The sequence below is a fragment of the Boleophthalmus pectinirostris genome, unplaced genomic scaffold (genome assembly GCF_026225935.1).
Source record: "Boleophthalmus pectinirostris isolate CB_2022bp ecotype Guang Dong unplaced genomic scaffold, ASM2622593v1 HiC_scaffold_20, whole genome shotgun sequence".
Taxonomy (NCBI): domain Eukaryota; kingdom Metazoa; phylum Chordata; class Actinopteri; order Gobiiformes; family Gobiidae; genus Boleophthalmus; species Boleophthalmus pectinirostris.
Genome location: NW_026571153.1, coordinates 8,806,849 through 8,831,406, shown reverse-complemented (window position 1 = coordinate 8,831,406; position 24,558 = coordinate 8,806,849). Strand labels below are relative to the sequence as shown.

The 24,558-nt window shown below is 38.6% G+C and overlaps 1 protein-coding gene across 1 annotated transcript in view; it reads right to left on the bottom strand.

Annotated features, from left to right (window-relative positions):
- Positions 1-6,730: 6,730 nt before the first annotated feature.
- The window catches only part of LOC110158737 (cGMP-specific 3',5'-cyclic phosphodiesterase-like), a 121,449-nt gene continuing 103,621 nt past the window's right edge, over positions 6,731-24,558 (bottom strand). Inside the window, 7 exon segments of the mRNA XM_055156646.1 lie at positions 6,731-8,858; positions 10,878-10,961; positions 11,070-11,144; positions 16,025-16,088; positions 16,220-16,297; positions 18,824-18,924; positions 24,036-24,123. Of these exon segments, the coding sequence (XP_055012621.1) occupies positions 8,739-8,858; positions 10,878-10,961; positions 11,070-11,144; positions 16,025-16,088; positions 16,220-16,297; positions 18,824-18,924; positions 24,036-24,123 (610 nt within the window). The 3' untranslated portion in view covers positions 6,731-8,738.

Here is a 24,558-nt window from a genome sequence, read left to right as displayed (position 1 = left end):
CCAGGACTAAAACCAGAACTAAACTTGGACTAAAACCAGGACTAAACCAGGTCTAAACAATATGATACCTAAAAGTAAGGTGCATATAATTGAAGGCAGCACTGGTCTCATAGAAAAATTATTTCTCTATCAATAATATATTTTTAATACGGTTAAGTAAAAACTGGGCTTTTTATTGTCTTTTAGCAAAACAAAACTTTTTATGTTAAGATCCTCGTCTTTGCTACTTTACAGTAAACTAAAGTCTGTTCATGGAGACTTGGGCTCAACAGACAATATGAAGAGAACAAACAAGAATTTTCAGGATGTGGTTGTATCCATGTAGTTTTAAAAAGCATGACAATATTATGTAATCCAAAGTATTCAGATTACGTTACTCACTTTAAGTAATTTAATAGATTACGTTACAAACTACATTTTGGGGTATGTAATCTGTAGTCTGTAGGGGAATACATTTTAAAAGTCACCTTCCCAACACTGTTATAAGAAAAACACTTCACCAAGGTCGAGTCATCATGGAGTTTGTTTGAAATAATGTAGAAGAGCTTTGGATTTCCTGTTTATTGCTGATCAGGATCGTGCGGCAAAACTTAAACAGTTAAACAATCTGACACACAAATGACTTTGCAGTATAGTGTGTACAGTATGAATAAATACACCAAATACTTTCACATTAAAGATCATTTAAGTATAATTGAATACAAAGGTTTATTTATTTAATGTGTTAAGACCCTGTGCCAAGACCGCGACAAAAAGAAGAAACTATAAATACTAAATATTATAAACTATAGTATTTACATGCGTAAGAGTGAGATAAGATTAAATTTAAGATTAAACTTTATTTGCAGTTATGCTGGTGGGTGAAAAAAAGCTTTATTTGTCTACAATATTTAACTACAATAACCATGATCCTTTGCTCCATTATTCAATTTAAATTTCTGTGGTGTTGAAATGAAATGCCACTGAGCTAAAACCCTGGACATCTGCTGTATGTCTTATGACGCCACGAGTTTAAAGGTGCACTCTGTCACTTTTCTCCATGGAGACAAGCATGTTTTAGACCAGCTGAGATGTTTTTGCTTACAGCAGTTTTGAATCTTCCACAGCATGGCAGGATTGTCACTGAAAAACGACAAGATGTTTACGCCGACAAAGATCTCGTGGTCCCCGAGAAGTGGGAGGAGTCCGGCCCTCAGATCATCTCCCAGTCGGAGGAGGTGCGTCTGCGCTCCTTCACCACGTCCATCCACAAGGTCAACAGCATGGTGGCCTACAAGCGCTCAGACTCTCTGTGATCCTGGGATCCAGAGCCGAGTCTTTGTGCCTCTTCCCCCTCTGCGCTCTCGTGTAAATATTCTGCTCTCTCCACGACTACTGTTTTGTTTGGTCTCCGTCAGCCTGTTTTAGAGAATAGTTTTTTGTATGTTCAACTTTTTAAAAAGACCAAAAAATAAAGGACTACTATCTAAAACATGGAGCTGTTATTCACACGTTTTGCCACTAGATGTCAGTGCAGCACATCTCTTCTCTACTGTTCTACTGTTTATTTCTGGGTTTGTTTATTGTTTACATGTCCAGAGAAAATCAGATAACTGTAATAATCAGATAACCCGACCTTTAATCTGATTGTGGTGTGTGTTTATGAGCACAGAGGAAATTTATTATCAAAAACACTCAGTGATGTGTGTTTTTAGAGTCATTTATATTTACAAGGTACAATTAATTTAAAAATAATTCTTTCACGTTTTCAAATTTTTGTCTAATTAGTTTAATAACTTTTTAAAATATTTTGATATATTTTTACTTGTCAAAACATGAAGAAATTTGAAAACTCATCATATGTAAATTTTGATAACTTCAGAAATCATGAACCCATGAGCAGATTTTTGTTGTGCACATAGACAATGGCTGTGGTTACTAGGGGTGTGAAAAAATATTGAAATATCAATATATCGTATTGTTTAATGTGCTGCTACAGTATTGATATCATGGGCTGCTGTATCGAGTATTTTTTGATATATTTTACTAAATTATTTGGTTACAGCGCTACAGTTTTGTTGCTTGTTTAGTGGAAAGAAAATATATAAATATATATTTTCATAGTTTTTCTGATTAAAATGTTTGTTTTTCATATTAACTTTGCACAAGAATTGGTTTAACAAAGACTTTAGTATCACAGTCATGATTTAGCCTTTATTTTTTATTGAACAGTATCGAATCGATTTGAAATATATCATATCGAATGGAAAGCTCACTGTATCGTGGCCCATGCATCGAGGTATGTATCGTATCGGCAACTTCTTAATGATACTCAGCAGAGGTGAGACCAAGTCGATTTTCTGCGAGTCTCAAGTAAGTCTCAAGTCTTTGACCTCAAGTCCGAGTCAAGTCCCAAGTCAAATACAGGCAAGTCCAAGTCGAGTCTCGAGTCACTGCCCATAAGTCCAAGTCAAGTTCAAGTCGTCTGCTTTGAGCTTCAAGTCATTTCAAGTCTTTAGTAGCTTTTTGCAATTTATATGAATTTTTAAATAAATTGTATTTATAAAGTCATAGTATATTTATATATGAGTATTTATAGAGTATATTAGAGTTGTAGAAATGACAAGATCTTAGAGTGAATCATTACGGTCAGAATAGAAAGAATTCAGATTTAAAAGTGCTTTTCAAGTCTTCACAAGTCACAGGCCTCAAGTCCGAGTCAAGTCTCAAGTCGAGTCCCAAGTCTTAATCCATTTTATCAAGTCAAGTCCTAAAAATAGTAACTTAAGTCTGACTCAAGTCCAAGTCATGACCTGCAAGTCCCCACCTCTGATGCCCAGCCTTAGTTGATACATGTGCACTCATAATCACAGGGTTCCCACAGTCATGGAAATTGAAAAAGTCATTTTCCTGGCCTGGAAAAGTCATGGAATTGTAATATCTCTTTCACGCAACTAGAGCGTTCTGTTAAGTTATCATGAGGCTATTATGGTTATTTTTGAACGTTTGCGCATTTTGTTTAAAACAGATGCACTGACAGTATTTTGAATGTTAAAAAACTATAATACCAGACCATAAGGTGAGTGGAAAGGGTTAACATTTCATATTTAGCCCTCAAAGTCTGATAAATTTTACACATGTAGGTGCGGTAAAGTTATGGAAAATTCACTTTAGGTCATGGAAAAGTTTAGAAATTTTGTCAGTGAAAAAGCGTGGGAATCCTGTAATCAGATTATTATCAGATTTCTTGAGTTATAAGATGATTTTGCTTTTAATAATCAAATTTCTTCCTGATCATGGTCTTTATAATTACAGATTATGGTTTACGTGTCATTAAAATCGTCTAGAGATCAGATCATAATCAGATTTCAATGTGCACAGGAGCAAAGCCACTAATGAGCCAAGAGAAAGACACTTGACAGCAGTAAAATAAGTCCATCTTTAATGAGCTCACAGTGTTCTACAGCGGATCCCCCACAGACACAGCGGTCACATGACCCGACAGGACCCTTTATGTCACTAACCATAAACATGTAACTGTATCTACGTTAAGTATCGAATGTGCTTAAAGTCACGCTCCTCGTAATGCCCTCCGGTTTATGTCGTACAAAATGAAAGCACACACATCAAAAGCATTAATGACATTCAAAATACATCGTCGTCATCGAATGGTTCAGGTAAAAACGCGGGATTATAGTCATTATAGAAGTACAAAAAGTCCAAGATAAAAACTATAACTATGAAGTACTGCAGTAGTCTAACCACACTATCAGCTGTTTGTGTAAATCTAGCGTTTTTGACAAATCCTTGGTAAATTCATGCATCAGGAATTTCGGACTTCCCGGTCATTGCGCATTGCATACTGGGAAGGGTTTTCTGAAAAAAAGAGCATCAAATTGCCATCATTTTGTCGTTGTTTTATTTTCCCAGTGGGATGTGTCTATTGACAGAGTTGATCTTTTCAAGTCTTTTGAACCATATCACTTTTGTTTCTTGTTCTGATATTGTCATATTTTTGTTTTGGGATTTGGACATTGTAATTGTGTGGTTGTTGGATCCTAACAGTGGAAAACGGCTTGAGAAATTGGTTTGTGAACTCCATAAATGCAAAAGGGAATCAGATGTGTGTGACCCTTCCCAACAGGATTGAAAAATAGTGAAAAGCACAGGCGATGGGCACTACTGATGCACATGAAGGACCAATAAGAAATCAGTGAACATTTTGTATGTGAAGCGCCATCAAAGCAAAATCCCAATCCCTCGCTCAGCCTTGGTTACGAATTTAAAAAGTCAACGCCAAAGCGAAAGGCACCAACTGTTCACCAAGAAACATCTTCCACTGCAAAGAGACCAAGACGTGATGTTGCTGTAAAACCACAAGAACAAGAAAGCGCGAGCTCAGTCTGTTTGTCGTCTGTACTTCTCACTTAACAAACTGGATTTTGTTTTGATGGCTCTCCACATACAAAACCTCTTCTCCGTTGATCACATTGGCCTCTGCATCAACAGAGAAGAGGTAGAGAGGGTCTCCAACTTTAAGTTCCTGGGTGTGGAGATCAGTGAGGATCTGACCTGGAGCCTAAACACTATCAGCATTATAAAGCGTGCCCAGCGGAGACGTTTTTTTCTACAAACACTCCACCAGAACGGGCTCTCCCAGAAGCTCCTAACCAACCTTTACCGGTGCACCATCGAAAGCGTTCTGACGTACTGCGGTACATCATGGTTGGAGCCTGCACAGCTGCTGAAAAGAAGGACCTGCCGCGAGTGGTGAGAACAGCTGAAAAGGTGGTGGGCTCCTCACTCCCGAACCTGGACACCATCTACTCTTCACGTCTCCACACACGGGCCTCCAATATTTTGCTGGACCCCACACACCCCGGGAACTGCCTCTTCCACACTCTCCCCTCAGGAAGACTCCAAACTCCCCTCACACGCACAAACAGGCAGCGCAACAGCTTCTATCCACGAGCAGTGGACGTGCTCCAGGGGCATGGGCACAGATAAAAGGCCTGAAGGGACTCAGTGCAATAATCTATTTATTTTATTTATTAAATGTTTTTTATTGGTATGGATGTGAGGATGTGTTTATATTTGTTAATTTTTACTGCTACAGATCTGCTCTGTTGAAGTTTCGTTGTATTTCATACAATGACAATAAATAAATCTAAATCTAAAAATGTTCGCTGTAAACTCAGGATGATTTCTTAGGCAGACAAAGGTTTCCTTTTTCATCTTTCCTGTGGATCAATCCTGCCCATCGCCTTCACTTTTCACTATTCTTCAATTCCGGAAACAGTTGAACGGAGGTTTGCAGTCACAAAGATCTGATTCTCTTTTGCATTTATGGAGTTCGCAAACTTCCGAAGCTCATTTCTCGAGCCGTTTTCCGCTGTTAGAACATCCAACAACCACACAATTACAATGTCTGAATCCCAAAACCAAAATATGACAATATCAGAACCAGAAACAAAACCATTATGGTTCCACAGACTTGAAAAGATCGGCTTTGTCAATAGACGCATCCCACTGGGAAATCAAACATGGCGATTTGATGCTCACTTTTTCAGAAAATCCTTCCCAGTGTGGATTGAGCAATGACCAGAAGTCCGAGATTCGTGATGCATCTATTCAAACATTCTTGGCCACCGCAGTCGTGTCTGTCCTACAAACACACGTTACTTTACAATACTCTTAGTTCACCGAGTTCTTCATAAAAGTACAGCTGGTAAGATCAGGTCAAATTGCACTTATTTTATAAACTACTGGATACTTCGGACTATTGTGTAAACTGTGTCGTGTGTGAGCTGAAGTCTGGAGGTGTAAAGAGGCGAGAGTCCTGAAAAGTAAACAGGGCCAATACAAAAACTCGAGTCAATCTGTGTGTCATTTGTTCATTCGTTTTTCAAAATAAAACCAAAAATAAGAAAATGAAAAAAAACAAAACTATTTTCTTCAGTATTTGTCTCCAAAACCAAAATGAAAAAACAGATAAAGTTTTGTTTTTTCAGTTTTCGATTTTGTGTTTAGATGAATAATGGAAAAAACGGATAACGTACATTTCCTGTTTTTGTGACAAACTGTAAACGGACTGAACCAGGACTAAACCAGGACTACACCAGGTCCGGGACCAGACCGGGACCAGACCAGAACTGAGACCAGGATTGAGACCAGGAACAGGACCAGGACTGAAATTGGGACTGAGACCGGGACAAAACCGTGAGACCAGGATTGAGACTGACACGAGACCAGGATTGAGGCGGGACCAGACAGGGAACGGGACCAGGACTAAGACTGGGACCAGACCGGGACCAGACCAGAACTGAGACCAGGACTGAGACTGAGACCGGACCAGGACCAGGACTGAGACCGGGACTGAGATCGGGACCAGGCCAGGATTCAGACCAGGACTCAAACTGGGACCAGACCAGGACTAAAAATGGTTTAGTCCCGTTTTAATCCTGTTTTAGTCTTGTTTTAGTCCTGGTTTAGTCCGGGTTTAGTCCGAAAAGTGAAAAAGCGAATCATTGTCAAATTTTTTCCTTTTGGTTTTGGAGACAAATAATGAAGAAAATAGTTGTTTTTTCATTTTCTTATTTTTGGTTTTATATTGAAAAACAAATGAACAAATGATGATACATGGATTCTATTTGAGTATTTTCATATAAGTTTTTTTTCTCTCGTAAGCAAACGGATATAGATTAAATATATAGATTAAAAACTATCAGGGACAAAAGTTCAAATTCCTTCTTTAATTGAATATATTGGTCCTTTTTATCACAACAAGGCAGTGGAAAAAGCTAGACCCATTAGTGAAAGCACAGGCCTAGTCTTTGGCTCTTTTACAAGACAAAAACGTACAGTACATTTCAAGAGTTGTTCAACGTTTCTTCACCTTTAAATACAGAGGGAACCAGCTTGTCCTAAGAACTGTGTGCTCTCCACAAGAGAAGATACAAACTAATAATAAATAGATCAAACCAAATAAATATGCAATAGTTAAGACAATGAGTGAACATACAAAAGACTCCACCCCAGTAGTGTGCGCTGTGACATGAAGCTGTTAGTGTGAAACGTAGAGTAAATAGGGCGCTGCTGACATCACTTCCTGTGTGAGAAAGCTTACGATAAAGCCACTCGGTGCAAAAATAAAACATCGCTCTGATAATAAATATAGCTTAGTGCTGACTTGGTTATTGTCTCTGAAAAAGTGACAATTATACAAACAACGGTGACCATGGGCGGGGCTGGAGACGGGAGCATGGTGTGAGGGACGAGCGCCGGGAGCGACAGTTTCAATACAAATATAAAAATGAATCAAATTTAAACATTATTATTTGCCACTCAGTCACTCTAGCTGTGAGAGTACTGTTACTTCAATAAAATATTTCTCAAACAGGAGTAAAAATACGATGATAGAAAAGTACAATTTCTTTAAAACGTTTCAAGACTCAAGTAAGCTATTGTTTGAAAACACCAGATTTTGTTCATTATCTTATTTTTCAGACTATAAGTCACACTTTTTCATGGTTTTGTGCTCCTGTGATTTATATATTAATATGTTCACACTGAAGCCGTGAGAGGCTCTAGTCTTGTGTGTCAGTATCTGCTGCTCCTGTTACTCCTGTACCACTGTCACTTGGCTCTACTGCACATGTCTCCTGCAGAAAGAGCCTCTCTTCTGTCTGTATCATGTCAGTCAATCGCATCATTACTTCTGCACCACCGAAAATTGAAAATTGAAACAAACTTATAAAGACGTCTGAGAAGACTGAACAGAAATGCCCACAAAAAGAAAATCATATTTTGCAGATTACAAGCTGCAAGTAGTGAAATCTGCAGCTGACAGAGATAATCGAGCAGCAGAAACAAAGTTTGGAGTGAGCGAGAAACTTGTGACACCAGGAGGGTGCACTGTGCAACTTTCCTGGAAGTCACTGGATGGATGGACAAAGCCTGGACTTCAGTGACAACCAAAACCATCTTGTGGGGATTCAGAAAGGCCGGAATAATTCTAACTGGAACTGATGCTGAGTCTGACGACAGCTACACAGAAGAGGAAGTGACGCCCTGTTTACCTCCAGATTTCACAGAGTTGTGACACCGAGGATGAAGAATTCAATGGATTTAGTGATTTGGAGTGAGACGAAGAGTTTGATAAACTTGTTCTGTTCTGTTGTTTATGTTATATTTATCTGAAGAACTGTTCATATGTGACATTAACAGTCTGTTGTTCTCTGTTATATTGTTATTACTATAACTTGCCCCCAAAAAGTGCGACTTATAGTCCAGTGTGACTTTTCTTCATTACACACTTTTTGGCTGGTGCGACTTATAGTCCGGAAAATATCTTGTCCATCAAATGACTTTAGTTACTCCGATCTGAGTATCAGGTTTCAAAAACACTTTTTTACTCTTACTTTACTTCATTAATAATTTGTTGAACCACTACTTTGTACTTCTACTTCTACTAAAATGATTTTGAAGTAATGTTACTCTTTGAAGTCTTGCTGAGTAACTGAGGACTACAAACCTCTGACACTGGCACAGACGAAAAGACTAAGTGAAAATGAAATTGAAACACCGTAAAGAGTTGTAGAAAAATGTCCTACTGCTAACCATTTGCCAGACTGAGCACAGTAAAAACCTCCAGACTGACAGTGGTGCTTGTGACACTGGAGCCCGGCTGTTCCACACACCATGCCTCCCTCCTGACATTCATTCAGATTAAACAGTGGACTGGTGGGTGCGTCCGCGGCTCACACCAGCCCGTTCACCAGGCCCTTCTCGCACTCCTCGGCTAAATGCTTCCAGTGCTGCCTGTTCCTCTGGCAGCCCTCCAGCAGGGGGCTGCAGTGCTCCGACATGCCAACCAACGTCTGGGACAGAGACACAAGCGCTACAGTTAGATCCACAACAATATTCCACTGGTGCAGGGTGACCAGAAAATAAAAATCTAAATAAAAAAGTTTGACATCCCTGGTTTGTGGTGATTGGTAATAATAAAATTGTGAAATGAGTGCGTCATGAAGAAAAATTGTTCTGCAGAGGCCATTCACGACTAAAATGTGAGTCAATATAGTCACATTTTCTTTGTGTTTTGGTAATTTTTAAGCAGCTTTTCTATATTTTACTGAAACAAATGACAGTTTATGCCTCTTTTTACTGTTGGCAGGGATCAGATTGGTCAAAAATAGGGACATTTCTTGCATAAAACTGGGACTAATCAAGAGTTTTGGATAAATTTGGTGGGACAGGAGACACAAGGCTCAAAACTAGGACTGTCCCGGGTAAATAGAGGAACGTCTGGTCACCCTACACTTGTTTTATTACTGTACATGTATAATTAATTGTTGATTCTCTATATATTCTTTCACATTTTTTTCATTCAAACTTGCAACAAATTAGGTTTTGGGATGAGTTTTAAGAAAGAGTTTTGTGGTTTAAAGGTGCATTAGGTAACTTTGTGGTGGACGGTTTGCTACCTCCTTGTTTCCATGGAGATGTTTTCACTGGGATGTTCCACAGTATGGCATTAAATATATGATCTAGCCTTTATAACATATATGCTTTTAATATCCACTGAAAGCATGCATTCACCTCAGATCTGACCTGTAACCTGGCCCGGTGGGTGGTGTCACTTATAGATACATTTAAAGCCATACTGTGGAACATTCAAGGCAAAGCATTAACGTAACCATGAAGACAAGCATGTAGTGGGCCCTTCACCACAAATGGACCCCGTGCACCCTTAAGAAGATTAACCTTGGATTTTCAAATTCCTCTGTTAAGTCTATGTTTGTGTGCATTTAATTTGTGTGTGTTATGTTTGTGTGTGTTACATTTGTGTGTATTTTGTGATATAAGACTTTAGAGTTATGATCGGCTTCAGTGGACCATGCTTAAAGTCGCCACACACTACAGGATTTTTCGGTCTTAAACAATTTTTAAACATGCGACCAAAAGCGCACATCACAGACACGAGGAGAATCTTACGAGACTTAAAATCTCCGATCGCAAAGACTGCAGCGGGACATGTCTGCGGACCACAGGATATAAAGTTGTGAGTGCGATCGTGTCAGCTGTTTCCTGTCGACAGTAAAACCACTCGCTCTCAGACTCTTAAGTGTTCAAAAGATCAGAGCTCTGCACTTCTAGTTTAGACACAAGACAAGTCAAAGTGGTGCAATTCTTCAGATACATGATTTTTAAAGCATAAAAGTTTGGCAATAAAGTCCACAGGAAGTAGAGTCACTATCGTTAATCTGCAGCTTCATCTCGATCCGTGCGCCATGTGGATGTAAACAGACACACATGAGGAACTACTCCGGCCTTTTTACTTTTAAAGAAGACACAAATTGGATTAATAGCATAGTTTTGTGGACTGGAGTCATTATTTGCGAAGGATAATTTCTATGGATAATGTGGATGAGATGCTGCACTTGAAATTTAGAGCTTTACGAGACGTGAGTAATAAAGTCTTCTCATTATTTTCGGTATATCCCGAGTTTGTATCTTGCATCTCTGTGTCCGTCACTCCGTCTGCTCTTGGTGCTCTGTTTTATCAGCTGTTTCCGTAGTGTTGCTGATGTTTGGTGCTTATGATCTGACACTGACGCCACACGCATGAGGAACTCTGCGGCTTCAAAATCAAAACACAAAATCTCCTCGAACCCAGGGAGAAGAAATCGCTGCCAAAATCAGGCAAATTCTCCTGTAGTGTGTGTCGGCCTTAAGTCAAGTCACATTAGCAGCCATGTTATAAGTAATTTCAGTCATTTTGGGCAAGTTAATCTTCTGAAAAAACACGAAACTCTCTTCCAATATTTGACAAATCCAGTATTTTAGATTTAAACACTTGAGCTCTAAAAGTGAAGCTAATGCGGTTATAGAATTACCTCATATAACTGAGTGCAGATGGCGTCAATAAAAGACACCTGCATGCTGGGAATTTTGTCTCTCTTCTCACGATTCATAAGGTCCTGAAATACAGAGCAAAGTCATTTCAAGTTAACATAACATTTTATAAGGCCTCAAATCCGTGTGGTTCACAGTGTGTTACTCGATCAGAGAGAGGAGGAGGCACTTACGCTGGGCTCGATCTTCAGTTCCTCTCGCTCCTTATCTCCCTGCTCAAAGAACTCTGTGGCCACGAGCTCTGCGATCTGCAACAAGATCACACACACGACTCAGGCACGACATGTAGCAGTTACACTAAATCTGATGGAGTAAGGTACTTTTATCCGCATATGAGAATGTTCCATGTTCATTTGAATCAGCTAAGCCAAGCCTCTTCGATGTAATGTACACTACCGGTCGAAAGTTTTAGAACATCCTAATTTTTCCAGTTATTTATTGCAATTACAGTCGTGTTCAAGTTCAGTGAAGAGCTTGAAATGGTACAAAGGCTGAATAGCCAGAGGTTTAAAAAAAATATAAAAGATACAAAACACAAGTCCAAGCTCTGCCAAATTTACCTCAGGAAAAAATAACAAAATGGTAAACTTGAAAAAACATGGAGTGTCCAGCACAGTCTCCAGACTTAAACCTCATCGAGCTGGTTTGGGATGAACTGGACAGAAGAGTGAAAACCAAGAAACCTACAAGTGCCACACATTTATGGGAACTTCTGCAACAAACTTGGGAAGAACTTTCTGAAGAATATTTGATTTCTATTGTAAAAAGAACGAGCCACGAGTGTGTTCAGCTGTTATATCTGCTATGTCTGGACACTTTCATGAATCAAAAGTTTAGAATACGTTTTGGTCTATAAATTGATTCAGTGATTTCTTTTTCAACTTAAATTGCTTATTTGTTCTACACTTTCATGTCAGTGTGCAATGACACGATAAACTGATTAATTTTCAGTCAAAAACTGGAAAAAGTGTGTTCTAAAACTTTTGGCCAGCAGTGTACATTTACACAGGCTCATTTTACACTTTTTTTTTACCTATAATGTTGTTTCCTCATCACAAACAGACCTTGAGTGGTGTTTTGTTTCATTCACACATGTGGGAGATTAAATACACAAACCCTGCATATTTAGAGTTCTTATCTCAAACAGCAAACACACTGTTCCACCTTGTGATGTCATGTGGTAATACAGGAAGGGCTGCGCAGTGTTTTGAAACTCCATACACATTCACTAGAACCATTTGGATGATTTCGGTCCTGGAATTGCCTGTATTCACTGAGCTTAAAAGTTAATTTTAGCCAGACTGGAGCCACCTAGTGCCTCCACACAATTTTATTTCTCTCCAGCAACTAGATCAGAAATAGGAATACAGTAGACGGTTTGCAAGAACCCCAGATTTTGTGGCCCGTGCAACGCCCATCAGCTGTGAGCTGTGAAGCCATGATGTCAAACTCAAGCACCTGTCTGGGTCCCTTTTGTGGAACAACACAACAGTAAACAAAGCGGTCGAGATGAATGTAGACAAAGACAGACATTCTGTGTTGGCAACGATTCCCGAGATTGAGGATTTAAAGTCGGAACAAAGAGAATGTTTGGTGAATTTTATCAAGGGGAAAAACGTCATTGTCCTTTTTCCTACGGAATTTGGTGCATTACATACGTCACGACCAAATAGCAGTGACTGGTTAAAAAAATACCCACCTACCGTCGAGTGAACGAATCCTAATGCTGTGCGGTCAGACAGTTTCCACGAAGTGAAACCGGCTGATGAATCAGGCTACATAAATGTAACTGTATATTTAAAAAAAAATACTGCTTTTTAACATCACAAGGTGGAACAGAACATTTGAGCTTTGGAGATGTAGACAGACTAATAATAAAGTTACTCAAACATGTGTGAATGAAACAAAACACAACTCCAGGTCTGTTTTTGATGAGGTAACAACATTCTAACACGGCTTAAAACTTACAAGAGTCTGTTTTGTGTATTATATGGGACCTTAAAGGAACTGTATGTAGCCTGCACTCTTGTTTTCAAAAACTGAAACCGCAACTGAACCTGGACTGCCATTTAAGGTTTAAACAGGCTGGATTTTAGCTTTGAAACTGGCAACCCAAATGAGAGACTGATGTTAGGTTTGTTCTGTTTTCTTATTGGATCACCGTCTTGAAAACCAAAACAACAAATTATAACATAAACAACATGTCCAGTTGTTAAAACCTAGAATAAATCAGGATTAAAATTGTTATCAGTAAAAGCTATATCTGATTTCAACATGTTTACCTCATATTTAAAAACACAGATGGATTGTGTTTATGGAATTTTAAATCTTACATACAGTTTATTTAATTATTTTTAAAAATTAATTAAAAATAAAACATTGATTTAAACAGATTTGTTGAGCTGGCAGAATAAGTTTACAATTTTTAAAAATACTTTATACTATTATACTTTTTACTTACACTTTTATAATAATTACAAGTATTCAAATTTAAAGTTTTTTTTCCATGGAGTTGAAGTTGGCATTCTAGGCAAGGCAGCAAAAAATATGGCATTAAACTTACACATGGAGACAAGCAGGTGGCGCTACTAGGTCAAGTTACATGTCAGATCTCTGCAGAGGCGACCCCGCTCAGAGTACGAATGTATGTTTTTTAAGGTATTTTTGAGCAATAAAATGACTTGAAATAAATGTTTTTAATGCTATTCAGTGGAACCTTTAGGGCAGAGCAATAACATCTCCATGGAGACGAGCGCGTTCAGTACCACCAGGAATACTGTTAACCTAAAATGCAGAGTTGTTTACTGTTTATGTGAGCACAAGGTCACAGCTGGCTTCAGTAATGAGCGAGAACAGCATCACTAATGAGGCTGACGAACATCACAAGGGACGGTCAAGAGTAAAGGAGGAAGAATCTGGCACCACCACACGAGGGACGGGCAAATATAAACACGCAGACTGAGTTTGGGCTACAAAAAAAAACACTGAAAACAACTCAACAACTATTCAGTCAATATTATATTATTAACTGGCTGCTAATTTGGATGTAACATGTAAGTTAATTTGATTCGAATTGTATGGATTTGTCCCTTATTTTTGTCTTAACATTCTGCTCCTAATTCAACATTTATTATAACTACATTTTAAGCATTAGGAGATTAAAATATTTATGAATTAGTTATTAGACCTGAATCTTCTTTTTCTCAGGGTTCCCACTCTTTTTCACTGACAAAATTTCTAAAATTTTCCATGACATTTTCATGACCTAAAGTGAATTTTCCATGATTTTACGGCACCCTAAATGTGTAGAATTGATCAGACTTTTAGGGCTAAATATGAAATGTTAACTCTTTCCACTCACCTTATGGTTTGGGATTATAGTTTTTTAACATTCAAAATACTGTCAGTGCATTTATTGTCATGTCTTTAAAAAAAGGTGCAGACATTTGGAAATAATCATAATAGCCTAATGAGAACTTAACAGAATGCTGTAATTGTGTGAAAGAGATACTAAAATTCCCTGCCTTTCCAAAACTTTCATTGAATTTACATAATTTCCATGAATTTTCCAGGATTTCCTTTTTCTTCTCATGAAGACCTAGTTATTATAAAGTGTTACCAAAAATTGAAATTTCTTGTGGTACGTGTCCTTAAAACAACTCCCATTTTTTTTTCTTTTAAAAGAACTGTATGTAGCCTGCTTTCTTAGGCTTTTAAAGTTACTACAATTATAAATGAGCCTGTGTTGCCAGAGACTTCGCCTGCAGATCGAGGAAGCGTGCAAGTTTTTCTCATTCTCAGTATAAAGACAGACTCATGTGAAGCTCAGAACCTCCAGAAATCACTCACTGAGCTGCAGGGGCTGCACTAGCACTGACCCATGTTTGACTGCAGGAGCTGGGGTTTAGCTGCCGACCAATCAGATCAAAGAGAGGAAATTTGTGTTTAAATGAGAAACTCAAGTGAGGCTCATTCTGATTTCTGATTGGATAATCACACGCGCATGTTGAAAACGCATTTGTTCACTTTGGCCTTTGACACAGTTTGAGATGTTGACGTTTTATTAGATTATTTTTATTAGATTCTGTTTTTCGTCATATGTTTTTTTTTTAAATATTGGATTCTCTTTTTATTCACATGTTGTTTTACGTTTTTTGTTTTTATTAGATTCTGTTTTTAGTCATGTGTTGTTTTATTATTTAGTTTTTTCATTAGATTATTTTTTTAGTCATATGATGTTTTATTATTTTGTTTTTATTAGATTTTTTTTGTCATATGTTGTTTTATTATTTTGTTTTTTCATTAGATTTTTTTTGTCATATGTTGTTTTATTATTTTGTTTTTGCATTAGATTATTTTTTAGTCATATGTTGTTTTATTATTTTGTTTTTATTAATTTTTTTTTGTCATATGTTGTTTTATTATTTTGTTTTTTCATTAGATTTTTTTAGTCATATGTTGTTTTATCATTTTGTTTTTGCGTTAGATTATTTTTTTAGTCATATATTGTTTTATTATTTTGTTTTTATTAGATTTTTTTTGGTCATATGTTGTTTTATTATTTTGTTTTTTCATTAGATTTTTTTTGTCATATGTTGTTTTATTATTTTGTTTTTTCATTAGATTTTTTGTCATATGTTGTTTTATTATTTTGTTTTTGCATTAGATTTTTTTTTGTCATATGTTGTTTTATTATTTTGTTTTTTCATTAGATTTTTTTTGTCATATGTTGTTTTATTATTTTGTTTTTATTAGATTTTTTTTTTGTCATATGTTGTTTTATTATTTTGTTTTTTCATTAGATTATTTTTTTTGTCATATGTTGTTTTATTGTTTTTATAGTTTTTTATTTAATTACGTTCTGGTCAGCCTGTGTTGTTTTTAAAGTGCGTTATAAATAAATTTTGCAGTTTTAGTATAATCACCTTGAAAACCAAAACGCCAAATTTCAACAGAAACAACATTACTAAGAATAAATGAGCATTAAAATTGTCATCAGTGAAACTTACTGTATATTTGATTTTATCCTCACAGATTGCTCATGTTTCAGGAATTTAAAATCTAACTCGTACATACAGTTCTTTTAACAGGTTATTTGAGTACAGAGCCAATCTCTCGTGGTGTTTACCCGTTTCTGCACAGGCCAGGGTTTGGTGATGGCTGAGATGTCACACGCTGTCATCAGCATCGACCTGCAAACACACACGACACAACACAACACGGGCTTTAAAAGGCTCCACAGCTCCGCCGACACTCAATACTCCAGTTATGTCCTCTGCTCCGCGCTCTGTGCTGTGACAGAGACGGACTGAAGGGGGCGTACCTGAGCAGCTCGCGGTGCTGCTCGTCCTCCCACACAAACTGACTGTTCTTGGTCAGCTCGAAAAACTCCCCTCGTCTCCTGCAAAGAAGAGATCAGACGTGTTAAATGTCTGGGAAGTGCTTTAGTTAAAGGTGCACCGTGTGAGGATGCACAACTTGCTTATCTCCATTGCTTTTCCAGAATGTTCCACAGTATGACATTAAATTGATCTACAAAAAGAAACCACCCATGCCACCAGGCCAAGTTACGGGTCAAATCTATGGAGAAGCAACACAGCTTACAGTAAAAATATATTATTATGTTTATTAAGGACATCACAATCGCATTAGACAAGCCAGATGCATTGCTTTGAGTGTTTTAGCACAAGCGCTAGTTTTCAACACCTGTCCATATAAAAATATAAACTACATGCATAAAAACAGAAAGTACAAGACACATAAATTACATACAGATAAAATATATAGAGTAGATTTTAGTGGATGCAGTTTTGACTGGAAATATACAATAACTTTAATTTCCTTTTAAATTTGTTGTAGTTGGTTTCCAATTTTAAATGAGCTGTTAAACCGTTCCACAGACTAGCCCCTTTAAAAGAGAACGAGGACTGACCAAGAGTCGTCCTGTACCTAGGAACAACACAATTACCACTAGTAGCGCCTCTTGTGTTCGCTCTGTGTGAACATTTTATGGTCCTGGCAAATTCTGAGTGTAATGGTGTATTGCGGTTAAGACACTTAAAAAATAATTTAAGATTGTTAAAATTGATAAAATTTTCAAAGTTAAAAAGTTGATGTTTCTTTGTAATTTCACGGTGGTGCCAGTTTTTGGGCTTTTTGTCAAAGATCTTAAGGGTCAGTTTGTATAATGAACAAAGCGGTTTTAATGTAGTTGAGGAGGCCTGGGACCATGAGGTGATACAATAAGACAGATGAGAGAAGATCATTGCGTTCATGAATATTTTAGAAGTGTGGAGCGATAGATCTTTACGTATGAAACGAAAGCAACTGAGACTAATCTTAATCTTCTTCACCAAGTATTTTGTGTGACCAGTAAATTTTAAATTTTCATTTAGAATGATAAAATGATATGTTCTTTTAGAGCAATAATTAGTAACCCATGATTAAATGAGTCCTAGAGAGATACAGTATATTCTAATTGAAAAGTTAAAACATCAAGAATTGATGTACAAATTCACAGACGCGACTTTAGTGTCAAAAATACGTCATCACTTCACAGGCTTTATTTACGGAGCAGAAGAAACATTGAGCGAGTTGCCGGAATTTTGCATTTTGCATCTGTCCTTTCACCTGCGGTCACCCGACGGTCTACACGGGCGCACCTCCGGGCCTGTCCCGAGATTCAGTCCTGGTTCAGTTCTGGTTTAGTCCTGTTTTAGTCCTAGTTCAGTCCTGTTTTAGTCCTGTTTCAGTCCTGTTTTAGTCCTTGTTCAGTCCTGCTTTAATCCTAGTTCAGTCCTGATTTAGACCGGTTTTAGTCCTGTTTTAATCCTAGTTCAGTCCTGTTTTAGTCCTAGTTCAGTCCTGGTTCAGTTCTGGTTTAGTCCTGTTTTAGTCCTAGTTCAGTCCTGTTTTAGTCCTGTTTCAGTCCTGTTTTAGTCCTTGTTCAGTCCTGCTTTAATCCTAGTTCAGTCCTGATTTAGACCGGTTTTAGTCCTGTTTTAGTCCTTGTTCAGTCCTGCTTTAATCCTAGTTCAGTCCTGATTTAGACCGGTTTTAGTCCTGTTTTAATCCAGTTTTAGTCCTAGTTCAGTCCTGGTTTCGTCCTGTTTTAATCCTAGTTCAGTCCTGTTTTAGTCCTGTTTCAGTCCTGATTCAGTCCTGCTTTAGTCCTGTTTTAGTCCTGTTTTAATCCTAGTTCAGTCCTGTTTTAGTCCTGTTTCAGTCCTGATTCAGTCCTGCTTTAGTCCTGTTTTAGTCCTGTTTTAATCCTAGTTCAATCCTGTTTCAGTCCTGGTTCAGTCCTGCTTTAGTCCTGTTTTAGTCCTGTTTTAATCCTAGTTCAATCCTGTTTTAGTCCTGGTTCAGTCCTGTTTTAGACCTGTTTTAGTTCTAGTTCAGTCCTGTTTTAGTCCCATTTTTAGTCCTGGTTTAATCCTGTTTTAATCCTGGTTTAATCCTGTTTCAGTCCTAGTTCAAACCTGTTTTAGTCATGTTTTAGTCCTGGTTTAGTCCTGTTTTAGATCTGTTTTAGACCTGTTTTAAACCTGTTTTAGTCCTGGTTTAGTCCTAGTCATTTTGTGATTGTAATTCTTGACGTAACTTTTCAACTCGTATTCTGATGGATAAAATACACACAACACATTTTATATACGACTGGATTCATTCGAGAGTTTACGAATATTTATTTTACGCTCAACTACAGCCAAACATGCACACAAATATTTCTGAAAGCTTTCTTACTCCATAGTTTTGTAAAATATATTTCTAATTTCACGTGTGCGATTTAAATGTTACACCACTCATCTTCGTGCCTAGTTTTATAAAAGTGCCATAATGAATTAAAGTCACGCTCGTTGCTCTGTGCTGTGAGTAGATGACGTGCTCTTGTGGCGCCCGGCTCCATCTGGCCCTGACATGTACTCACTTCATGTAGAGCGCCAGGTCCGTGGCCAGAATAGCCCTCTCGATCATCTTCAGAGTGGCCTTGTACTCGTCCAGGGAGAGCCCGCTCAGGATCTGGTTCCCCTGGCGGAGGCACACGGCAAAACACACATATATGAGCGCGCTTCGGGTCGATTTCCCGCTTCCTGCTCTCAAAGGTTTCCCCGGGCGACCAGACGATGCAGAGATACACATATGCTAATGCTAAGGCTAAGTGTGCGTGTGCAGGGTGGAGGGCTTTCTAGAACGAGCGGTCGCATTAAGCCCACACATGACTGCGAGCGCCGGATTCTGAGGCGCAAGGAAACAGGTTTGATTATAGGCTTAGAAATGTATGTTTTTCTATAAATGTGCAGATGTGAACTTCACGACTGGACACATGTGGTTCACGGTGTCTGGATTTAAAAAGAACAGATGGATAAAAGCTGTAAAAATAAACAGAAATAAATAAATTCATCATATCTGGACAGATTTAACGTACGTTTTCTCACGAGATTAGAGTGACCAGACGTCCTTTTTTTACCCGGGACAGTCCCAGTTTTGAGTCCTCTGTTCCAGAAGATTTATCCAAAACCAGTGATTTGTCCCAGTTTTATACAAGGAATCTCCCAGTTGTCCCAATTTTCACTGTTTTGATAATTAAAATGTTTGTGTTTCATATTCACTTTGCACTAGTCTTGGTTCAGTCCCATTTTAGTCCTGTTTTGGTCCTGGTTCAATCTTGTTTTAGTCCTGTTTTAGTCCTGATTCAGTCCTGTTTAGTCCTAGTTCAGATCTGTTGTAGTCCTGTTTTAGTCCTGATTCAGTCCTGTTGTAGTCCTGTTTTAGTCCTGGTTCAATCCTGTTTGAGTCCTGTTTTGGTCCTCATTCAGTCCTGTTTTAGTCCTGATTCAGTCCTGTTGTAGTCCTGTTTTAGTCCTGGTTCAATCCTGTTTTTAGTCCTGTTTTCCAGTCCTGTTTGTCCTCATTCAGTCTGTTTAGTCCTTTAGTCCTTTTAGTCCTGTTTAGTCCTGTTTCCTTTAGTCCTGTTTAGTCCTGTTCAGTCCTGTTTTTAGTCCTGTTCAGTCCTGTTTAGTCCTGTTTTAGTCCTAGTTCAGTCCTGTTTGAGTCCTGTTTTGGTCCTGATTCAGTCCTAGTTTAGTCCTGTTTTAGTCCTGTTTTAGTCCTTTTAGTCCTGTTTTAGTCCTCGTTTAGTCCTTTTTCAGTCCTGTTTTAGTCCTGTTTAGTCCTCAGTCCTTTTAGTCCTGTTTTAGTCCTAGTTCAGTCCTGTTTAGTCCTGTTTAGTCCTGTTTTAGTCCTGATTCAGTCCTGTTGTAGTCCTGTTTTAGTCCTGGTTCAATCCTGTTTGAGTCCTGTTTTGGTCCTCATTCAGTCCTAGTTTAGTCCTGTTTGAGTCCTGCTTTAGTCCTGTTTTAGTCCTGTTTCGAGTCCTGTTTTAGTCCTCGTTTAGTCCTTTTTTAGTCATGTTTTAGTCCTTTTTTAGTCCTGTTTTAGTCCTAGTTCAGTCCTGTTTTAGTCCTGTTTAGGTCCTAGTTCAGTCCTTTTTTAGTCCTGTTTTAGTCCTGATTCAGTTCTGTTGTAGTCCTGTTTTAGTCCTGGTTCAATCCTGTTTGAGTCCTGTTTTGGTCCTCATTCAGTCCTAGTTTAGTCCTGTTTGAGTCCTGTTTTAGTCCTGTTTTAGTCCTCGTTTAGTCCTTTTTTCAGTCCTGTTTTAGTCCTATTCAGTCCTGTTTGAGTCCTGTTTTAGTCCTAGTTCAGTTCTGTTGTAGTCCTGTTTTAGTCCTGGTTCAATCTTGTTTTAGTCCTGTTCAGTCCTGTTTGAGTCCTGTTTTGGTCCTAGCTTAGTCCTTTTTTAGTCCTGTTTTAGTCCTTTTTTAGTCCTGTTTTAGTCCTTTAACAAAGACTTTTAGTACCGCAGCCATGATTTAGCCTTTATTTTTACTGAACCGTATCGAATCGCTTTGAAATATATGGTACTGAATCGCAAGTATCAAGACATGTATCGTATCGGCAGCTTCTTAACGAAACCCGGCCTTAATATTTATCTTGTATATTTTTATTTTACCTGTTGTTTTATCTGAGGTTTGGAGTGGGTTTTACTTCACCTTCCCTCAGGAGAAGTGTGGACCTGCGCAGACGCTCATTAAAGATCCGAGAGACTGAAACGCGCCGTAACCTTTTCCACTCTGACACCGCGTCCTCTGAAACGTCCTCCACCGTGGACACTTAAATCAAGAGGCTCAAAAAGGCCACCTGTCATCCACACTTCGACAGAATCACAGGAAATTACAATAAACGTGTAGAGTTTTTATGTGTTTGTCTATCGTAATAAGTGGCATTCTTCAGAAAAGTTTTATTAGACGCATCTCGGTAATGTTAATATGAAAAATAATTGAAAATGATAATATTATGGCCAGATGTGTGACTAAAAGGAGCCTACACCTTCTCTGACGCTTTTATAACTATTCAGCTCGTAATAAAACTCTTTAATATAGGCCCAATGCGACGAAAAAGACTTGTTGTTAAATGTGGATTTAAATTAAAGGTGATAAATGATTTAAAAGTTTAAAATCACTTTAAAACTACATTGGACTGTGTCACTGTCAGGGTCTAAAGAAAAGATGAGTGAAAGACTGAGAGAGAAGGAGAGAGAAGGAGGAAAGAAAGGAGAGAGAAAAGAGGGAAACAAGATAAGGAGAGAGAGAGTAAAGAGAGAATGAGAGAGAGAAAAGAGAGAGGGAGAGAGAGAGAAGGAGAAAAGAGAGGAAAGAGTAAAGAGAGAAGGAGAGATAGAGAGAAGGGGACAGAGAGAGAAGAGAGAATGAGAAAGAGAAGGAGAAAAAGAAAAGGGAGAAGGTAAGAGAAAAGGAGAGATAGAGAGAAGAGAGAAGGAGAGAAGAGAGAAAAGAGAGAGAGAGAGAGAGAGAAAGAGAGAGGGAGAGAGAAGGAGGAAAGAGCGGAAAGAGTAAAGAGAGAAAGGAGAGATAGAGAGAAGAGAGAAGGGGAGGGAGAAGGAGAGATAGAGAGAAGGGGACAGAGAGAGAGGAGAGAATGAGAAAGAGAAGGAGAAAAAGAAAAGGGAGAAGGTAAGAGAAGGAGAAAAGAGAGAAAAAAGAGAAAAGGAGAGATAGAGAGGGAGAGAGAAGGAGAAAAGAGAGAAAAAAGAGAAAAGGAGAGAGAATAGAGAGAAGAGAGAAGGGGAGAGAGAGAGAAAATAGAGAATGAGAGAGAGAAGGAGAGAGAGGGAGAGAGAAGGAGGAAAGAGCGGAAAGAGTAAAGAGAGAAGGAGAGATAGAGAGAAGAGAGAAGGGGAGGGAGAAGGACAGATAGAGAGAAGGGGAGAGAGAGAGAAGAGAGAATGAGAGCGAGAAGGAGAGAGAGAAAAGCGAGAAGGTAAGAGAAGGAGAAAAGAGAGAAAAAAGAGAGAAGGGGAGATAGAGAGAAGAGAGAATGGGAAAGAGAGAGAAGGAGAGGGAGAGAGAAAAAAGAGAGAGAAGGAAAAAAGAGAAAATAAAGGAAGAAGAGAGAGAGGAGAGAGAGAAAAGGAGACAGAGAAAAAGGAGACAAGAAGAGAGGGAGAAAAGAAAGGAGGGAAAGAGAGAAAAGAGAAAGGGGAGAGAAGGAGAGGAGAGAGAGAAAGAGAAAAGAAAAAGTGAGAGAGGAGAGAGAAACGAGAGAAGAAAGAAGCGAGATAGAGAGAGAAGAGACAGACGGAGACAGAGAGAAAAAAGAGAGGAGAGGGAGAGAGAAAAGAGAGAAGTAGGGAGATAAAAGAAAAAAGAGAGAAAGAGCTGGAGCTGGAGAGGGAGGCAGAGAGAAGGAGAGAGAGAAAAGAGTGAAGGAGGAAGATAAAAAGAGGGAAGGAGAGTGAGGCAGAGAGAGAGAAGGAGGAAAAAGAGGAGAGAGAAAGAGAGAAGGGGGGAGAAGAGAGAAGGAGGAGAGAGAAAAGACATAAGGAGAGAGAGAGAAGAGAGAAGCGGAGATGGAGAAGAGAGAATGAAAGAGAGAGAAAAGATAGAAGGTGAGAGAAAGAGAAGAGAAAAGAAGAGAGAGAAAAGAGAGAAGTGGAGAAAGCAAAAGAGAGAAGGTGAGAGGAGAAAATAGAGGAGAGAGAGAGAGAGAGAGAGAGAGAAAAGGAAAAATGAGAAAATATAGCAGGAAGAGAGAGAAAAGAGAGGTGAGAGACAGAGAAAAGGAGACAGAGAGAAAAAGAGACAAGAAGAGAGAGAGAAAAGAAAGGAGGGAAAGAGAGAAAAGAGAAAAGAGAGAGAGAGAGAAAAGAGGGGGGGAAGAGAGAAGGAGGAGATAGAAAAGATTTAAGAAGAGTGAGAAAGAAGAGAGAAGGAGAGGAGAGAGAAGAGAGAAGCGGAGACAGAGAAGAGAGAATGAAAGAGAGAGAGAAAAGGAGAGAGAGAGAAAAGAGAGAAGGGAAGAAAGCGAAAGAGAGAAGGTGAGAGGAGAAAATAGAGGAGAGAGAGAGAGAGAGAAGGGAAGAGAAAGAGAAGAGAAAAGGAGAGAGAGAAAAGAGAGAAAGGGAGAGAGAAGAGAGAAGGAGAGGGAGAGAGAAAGAAGAGAGAAAAGGAAAAAAGAGAAAATAAAGCAGGAAGAGAGAGAAAAGAGAGGTGAGAGACAGAGAGAAAAGGAGACAAGAAGAGAGAGAGAAAAGAAAGGAAAGGGAAAGAGAGAGGAGAAGAGAAAAGAAAAAGTGAGAGAGAAACGAGAGAAGAAAGAAGCGAGATAGAGAGAGAGACGGAGACAGAGAGAAAAAAGAGAGGAGAGGGAGAGAGAAAAGAGAGAAGGCGGGAGATAAAAAGAAAAAAAGAGAGAAAGAGCTGGAGCTGGAGAGGAGGAGAGAGAAGGAGGAGAGATAAAAGAGTGAAGGGGAAGATAAAAAGAGAGAAGGAGAGAGAGATAAAAGAGAGAAGGAGAGAAGAAGAGGAAGAGAGAGAGAGAAAGAGAGAAGGAGGAGATAAAGAAGAAGAGAGAGAGAGAGAGAGAGAAGGAGGTAGATAAAAAGAGAGGAGAGGGAGAGAGAAAAGAGAGAAGGAGGTAGATAAAAAGAAAAAGAGAGAAAGAGCTGGAGCTGAGAGAGAGAGAGAGAAGGAGAGAGACAGAAGAGAGAGAGGAGGAAGATAAAAAGAGGGAAGGAGAGCGAGGCAGAGAGAGAGAGGGAGAGAAGAGAGGAGTGTACGTACGGGGCTGTTGAGGATCATGAGGCACTGGTCGAAGTGGTGGTGCTCCATGGTGGAGTGGCAGTAGAGCAGAGCCAGAGGATGTTCACTCCTGCAGGAACAACACAACACAACACACAAAAAAACACACAAAATAACACGACTCAACACAAAATAACACGACTCAACACAAAATAACACAACACAAAATAAAACAACACAAAATAAAACAACGTAAAAAACACAACTCAGCTCAACACTTTCTACTCGTAATATATAAAATCATACTGTGTAGTTCAGTTGTCAGTTTACAAACCTCGAAATGGAGAGAGAGAGAAAAAGAGAGGAGGGAGAGAAAAGACAGAAGACAGAAAGAAAAAAGAGAGAAGGAGAGGGAGAGAGAGAAAAAAGAGCAGCAGGGAGTTTAAAAGAAACAACAGAGAAGGAAAGAAAGAGAAAAGGAGAAAGAGAAAAGAAGATAGATGGATAGACAGACAGATAGATAGCTGGAGAGAGAGAGAGAGAGAAAAGAGGGAGAAAGAGAGAG